Source organism: Orycteropus afer, unplaced genomic scaffold (assembly GCF_000298275.1).
Source record: "Orycteropus afer afer isolate SDZICR_OR568_19922 unplaced genomic scaffold, OryAfe1.0 scaffold00440, whole genome shotgun sequence".
Lineage (NCBI taxonomy): Eukaryota > Metazoa > Chordata > Mammalia > Tubulidentata > Orycteropodidae > Orycteropus > Orycteropus afer.
Window position 1 is genome coordinate 2,082,108 of NW_006922027.1, and position 6,818 is coordinate 2,088,925.

General features: G+C 36.1%; 1 protein-coding gene across 1 annotated transcript in view; it reads left to right on the plus strand.

The window, feature by feature from the left end:
• GINS1 (GINS complex subunit 1) overlaps positions 1-6,483 on the plus strand; it is a 95,630-nt gene extending 89,147 nt beyond the window's left edge. The window contains exons 6-7 of the mRNA XM_007954179.1: positions 5,312-5,386; positions 6,415-6,483. Coding sequence (XP_007952370.1) covers positions 5,312-5,386; positions 6,415-6,483 — 144 coding nt within the window. The remainder of the gene's footprint in view (positions 1-5,311; positions 5,387-6,414) is intronic.
• Positions 6,484-6,818: the final 335 nt, after the last annotated feature.

Consider the following 6,818-nt stretch of genomic DNA (forward strand, 5'->3'; position numbering starts at 1 on the left):
TTTTTTTTTTTTTATTGTTGTTTTTTTCTGAGTGGGAGGCAGCGACCATACCCATATGACTCAACCACACCCGCACATCCTGCAACTCTGCTTACTGAGTGAGAGCCACCACTTCCTTCTCTACCAACTGGACAAGGATAAATGACCACCAAGAAGAGCCTGACTCACCCTTACTGCTCTTCACAAACAGTTAACAGAGATCTAAATAAAACAATGTCACAATGTCTTGGAGACAACAGACTATCACAGTCCACAAAAGAAGCAAGATAAAGTGGTAGAAACAGAGGAGGAGGATACAGACCCAGAACACATCTCTGACGAAGAAGCAGCATTGGAGCTCACTTGATTAGGAATTCAAAGAATTATATTTCAGTATCTTCAAAGGATTGACAGACAGATCAAGCAAAACACTGAGAAAATTAAGGAAAACACAGATAAAACCCTAGAATGGTTTCAGAAGAAAATACAAGAACAAAATGACAAAATAAATGAAAAATTAGAAATGATTCAAAAATCTACAGATCGAAATCTAGAAGATTAATACTGAATCTTCAGAAATTGATAGCACATTGAAATGGTAAAGGAGTAGAATTGAATCAAAGGAGGACAGAATTAATGAGATTGAAAACAAATACCTGAATACTTCTTTGGAAAGGGATAAGTCAGAGAAAAGATCAAAACCAAATGAAGAAAGCCTAAGGTTCATGTGGGATACCATCAAAAGAAATAATCTACGTGTAATAGGAATTCCAGAACAGCAAGAGAAAAATAAAAACACAGAAGATTCTCCAAAATTTGTCGGAGGAGAACTTCCCTAATATGATGAAAGATGAGAATATATCCATTTAGGAAGTCCAATGAACCCCAAACAGGATAAACCCAAAAAGAAAATCACCAAGACATATCATCATCAAACTCATCAAAACCAAAGACAAAGAATCTGAAAGCAGAACAGGAAGAAATGTAAAGTTACTTACAAAGGACACAACCAATAAGAATAATTTCTGCTTTCTCAGCAGAAATCATACAACTGGGAAGGCAGTAGGATGGTATATATATAAAGCCCTGAAAAAGAAAAATTTTCAACCAAGAACTACATACCCAGCAAAATTGTCCCTCATATATAATGGTGAAATTAGGACATTTCCAGATAAGCAGAAATTAAGGGAATTTGTTAAAACCAGACCAACCTTACAAGAGATACAAAAGGGAGTCCTTTGAACAGAGAACCAATAATAGCAAACAGCAACCGACCATTAATACATAAAATGACATAACCCGGAAACCAACACACCTGTGGACTTAACCCAAAGTAAACAAGTTTTCAGGATTGTAAACAGGGAACCAGAGACATCAGTTGGCAAATGAGGCCAACTACAAGCCAAAAAGTGGTAAAATACTATGAGGAAGTCGAGTGAGTTGTGAGAAAGAGTGGACTATTCTAAACTCAGGGAAAAAATTATAAATCACAGATAACCTGAAAGAAAAATAGTAAACCTTCACATCACAATAAAAAAGAGTAAGCACAAATATACAGCAAACACTAAAACAACAACAACAAAGAAAAATGATACCACAATTCATAAACTTGAGCTCAGCACAGAAAATTATATGGAACAAAGAAATCAGGAACACCATGAAAAAACACATAACAAAATGACATTAACCCATTTATACTTGTCGATAATTACACTGAATGTTATTGGATTAAATGCACCACTCAAGAGATGGCGATTTGCAGACTGGATAAGAAAATAGAACCCATCAATATGCTGTCTACAAGAGACACACCTTAGATACAAAGACAAAAACAGACTAACAATCCAAGACTGGAAGAAGATGTATCAAGCAAATGGCAACCAAAAAAGAGCAGGAGTGGCAATATTAATTTCTGATAAAATTGACTTTAAGACAAAAACTTCCATACAAGACAAAGAAGGATCTCAACATAAAACACAAATCACCACAACTGGTCCAATAAGCAGTGTGTTAGACTGGGTTCTCTAGAGGGACAAAACCAGTAAAGCTTATATAGACAAAAAGAAATTTTCTTAGGAAAATGGCTCACACACGTATAGAAGCTGGCAAGTCCAAAGTTCTTGGATCAAACATCAAGCTGGAAACTTTTCCCCACTCATGCAGCTGCAGGGGCTGAGGAGCTCAAGGTTGGCAGGCAACATGCTGGCTGTTGACACCAACGAATGACGAATCCAAGATCTCCAGGCCAAATATTGGATCATTCGCTCACAGACAGTTGTAGGCAGCACAACACAATCCCGATTCACAGAAGAGTCTCTTTCCTGAGGATGTCCATAAATATACTGGAAGCAGGCCACACCCCCAGGGAAGCTCCCTTTCAATGCATTGGCTGCTCAAAACATATACATCTGATCCCATCATTGGTACAGCCCACATCACAATTGCTTAAACAACCCAGAATTGTGGTCCAGCCAAGTTGACACACAGCTCCAGCTGTCAAAAGCAACATCACAATACATGGAGAAAGACTGAAGTTGTCAAAGACTTCATATTACTTGGTTCCACAATCAACACCAAAGGAAGCAGAAGTCAAAACATCAGACTGTGTATTGCACTGGGAAAATACGCTGCACAAGACGTCTTTCACGTGCTGAACGCAAAGATGTCTCCTTGAAGATTGTGGTGCGCCTAACCCAAGCCATGGTATTTTCAATCGCCTCATATGCATGTGAGAGCTGGACAGTGAACAAGGAAGACTGAAGAAGAGTTGATGTTTTTGAGTTGTGTTGAGGAAGAATGCTGAAAGTACTAGACTGCCAGAAGTCTAGTACAAATTGTCCTAGAAGTGCAGCCGGAATGCTCCTTGGAAGCAAGAATGGCCAGACTTTGTCTCACATATTTTGGTCATGTTATCAGATGGGACCATTCCTTGGAGAAGGATATCATGATTAGGAAAGTGGAGGGTCAACGAAAAAAAGAGAAGGCCCCGAACAAGGTGATTTGACATGGTGGCCACAACAAACAAGGTGTGGCAAGGATTGTGAGGCTGGCACTGGACCAAGCAGTGTTTTGTTCTGATGTACATGGGATGGCTGTAAGTCAGAGCTGACTCAACGGCACCTAACGACAACATAAGAAGGATTTGGGAGCCAATTCAGTGGAACCCTGACTAGATGTCTTGGTTTTCTAGTGCTTTTGTAACAGAAATACCACAAATGGAAATACCACAAATGGAAGGTTTTAACAAACAAGAATTTATTCTTTCACAATTTAGGAGGCTAGAAGTCCAAATTCAGAGTACCAGCTCTAGAGGCTGAGTGAAGGCCCTTCAACCTTGGGCTTCAGCTCTACCTCTTAATCCAGTCCCGCTTGGGCTGAAACCTTCTTTGTAACTCAGGCAGCTACTAGCTGGTGAGGCTGGTAAACCCACAGTCAGCAAATAAAATGCCACAATCCCAAAATCAACTGGAAAGAAACACAGCGAATCATTGGTTCAAGTCCAGGAAAAATCTCAAGATCAGCAGACAACATGGCAGGCCAGTGAGATGAAGACTTGGCCAAATGCAGGGTCCAAATGTGACGAAAAGCTAGAGATCTTTCACACAGCTTCTCCTTATATTCTGAAAACGCCACACACATATAAGCTGCTCACAGCAGATTCTACTATGTAGATGATTACAGTTTCATGGGGAATTATTACATCCCCCTGCCCAGCCAAGTTGACATACAACCTTTATCTACCACACTAGCCAAAGAAGGGGCAATTTGAGCATCTAAATAAGTAAGTGCAATGGATTGAATCACATCAATTATGTTAAAATCGTGTGCATATTAACACCAAACAACAAAACAATTTTTAAAAATAAGATACCCTTAGAGAAAATGAGGGAAACAACTTATTTTGAAAAATGGTAAATTACAGAATCATGCATCCATTTTTACTGTACAAACTCTATCTCAGGGTAAACAGTTTATGAAGACAATCTTTATGGACGGATCCCAGCTAATACATGGTAGTTGTAAAGAAAGACCTACATGAATGCTATTTTGTAACTCAATGCATAGAGGCAAATAGCTACTAAAACTTTTAGGTGAAAAGTTCATGGAAACCTTTGTAATGAATAGTATGGAAAACACCTTCACTTATTGATCAATCTTAACATCCAGAAACAGAGAGCCAGACGTTTGTGCTTCGTGAGGGCTTGCAATGAGAAATACATAACACCATTTGCCAGAAAATCAAACCTGATGTAATCAAGCTTCTAGTTCTCACTTCCATTCTTCAGGATATTCAGCAACAGAGAAATATTTTAAATGATCCCACGGGAATCCACAACAAAATCCAGATGTGGGAAACTGTACAAGGTGAACTACTCAGTTTCTTCAACTAATAAATTGCCAAAATGAAGGGGAATAAAGAGGGAAATCTGTATAGCTTAAAAGAGACTGAAGAGACATATTTTAAAAATGTATAATTTGTAGCTTTTCTTGAACTCTGATTTGAACATTTCACCTTTAAAAAAAATATGAAACAACTGGGGAAATATTGAATACTGTGTGAATGTTTCATGCCATTAAAAATTACTAATTTTTATAAGGTGCATTAATGGTGTCTAGGATTTGCTTCAAAACAATCCAGAAGTAGGTGAAGGTTCATGCTCAGTTCAGCAACACATATACAGAAGTAGATGAAGGTTAGAAGATTGGCCACATGTTGATAATCGTTGAAGTTAGGAAATAGAACATGAAGTTTCATTATATTATTCTCTTTCATTTTAAATATGTTCATGATTTTCCATAATAAATGTATTTTAAAAGGTAAAACAATGGTGTCATGGGGGGAAGGGTGGTATCAGAATAGTATCTCTCAAAGAAAGTTACTTTAGGGAGTGATACTTAAGATTTCAGAAGAATCATAGAACATTACTTATTTTATACAGAATAAGACTATGTCTTGCTGGTGCAGTTCGTTTTACTGAAAGCCCACACCAATCCTACCACTTGGGAGAATAAACTCAGCTTCTAAAATGACCCCCCCCTTTTTTTTTCCTGGGGCAGTACTAGAGCTGTAATCAGGTCTGTCATCTTCATTCTGGGACCATATTTGAAAATTCCTTCTTTGAAGTTACACAAGTAGTTACCAGAACACTTGCTTGTATTATTTACCCCTAATCAGATGGCTATTACCAGAAAAATGAAAAATAGCAGATGTTAGTGAGGATGTGGAGAAATTAGTACTTTACTGAGTGGATATTTATGTAATCCCCATTTATTTTATGTTCAATACATATTTTAAAAATTGTTCAGATAAAACTTCAGATTTTCCTTTCAGGTGCGGTGTCTGAAAGACTATGGAGAATTTGAAGTTGATGATTGCACTTTTGTTGTATTAAAAAAAAACAGCCAGGTATTTATTTATCTTAAAATACTGTACTTTAACTGTTGTGAGGATGTTGACTGAAGGAAATGTTGGAATCAGTAGCAAAATAAATACCTTGTGATGACAGGTTAGACGTTATGTTTAATATAGATCACTTTGGTTTGTACATTTTCTAAATATTAAGATGGGAAGCAAATATATAGTAAGAAAAGATTAAATAATTTACTAGTATGTTGCTTGTGTTTAATGCTAAGTATTTTCCAGAGAAATTACCACATTGGGCTTCATTCTAGTTAAGTAGTAGAACATTATTCAGAGGCTGTTAAACTGGATTAAGCTGCTTCTGTGAATTACTAATGTCTGAAATAGGTGTTGAGCACTCATTTTCAACTTATACTTCATTTTATAAATGTTAGTTCTTTATTAGACAGTGATACTGATAAAAAGAATTCTAGGCATTTAGCATATACCTTAGTTATCTAGTACTGCCATAACAAAAATAACACAAGTGTATAGTTTTAACAAACAAATTTATTTTCTTACATTTAGGTGGCTAGAAGTTCTTTCAGAAACATTGTCACTATTGTTTAAAAAGAATACTCATATTCAAATCTTAGAAGACTTAAAGAAGAAATTGTTTCTTCTATTGGTCTTCATAATGAACTCTTACACCATTTATATTCCTGTTGTCCAAAAATCTCACCTACCTGGATATTTTTGTGCATAAATAAAACATACAAACACCAGGGGAAAAAATATAATTCAGATATTTTTAATTGAATGTAACTTAAGTAAACTATATAATTCATGGAAATCTGATTAAGAATCAGAATTCTGTACAGCTCTATGTGGCATCAATTTGAGTTGATTAAAACAATAAATACAGCAGATTTAATTATACATTACCCATTGCTTTTGAGTCAATCCTGACTTACAGCTGTTGGAATTTGAAAAATGTAAATAATCAATTGCTGCTTTTATTGATGTAAAATGTAATCTAATAATTTGTTTTCCAGTAATTACTCTTCATCTCCCTTTTCTCTTTTTCTTCTTAGCATTTTTTACCTCGTTGGAAGTGTGAACACTTAATCAGACAAGGCATTCTGGAGCATGTACTATCATAGCTGTGCACTGAGACTGAGCCCAGCTCACAGAGATATATGCACTTCTCTTTGTCTCTCTGGCTTCCCACCTCTTTGAAATTAAGTTACAGATGTTCTTAAAGTATAACCAAGAATACTCGGGTAAAGATCATCACATATCACATGCTAACCTTTAAGGACTTTCTTTTTTTAATGTTATACATAATTCCTCCTTTTTGTAATAAGCTCTATCCATAATTATAACATTCCTGTACCGCTATTACACTGTGTTGGTTTTTTGTTTTTTTTTTAAATACATGCTAACATTTATTACATTGGAATCTATTCTTTAAATAATGAGAGTTACACTTGGGCTG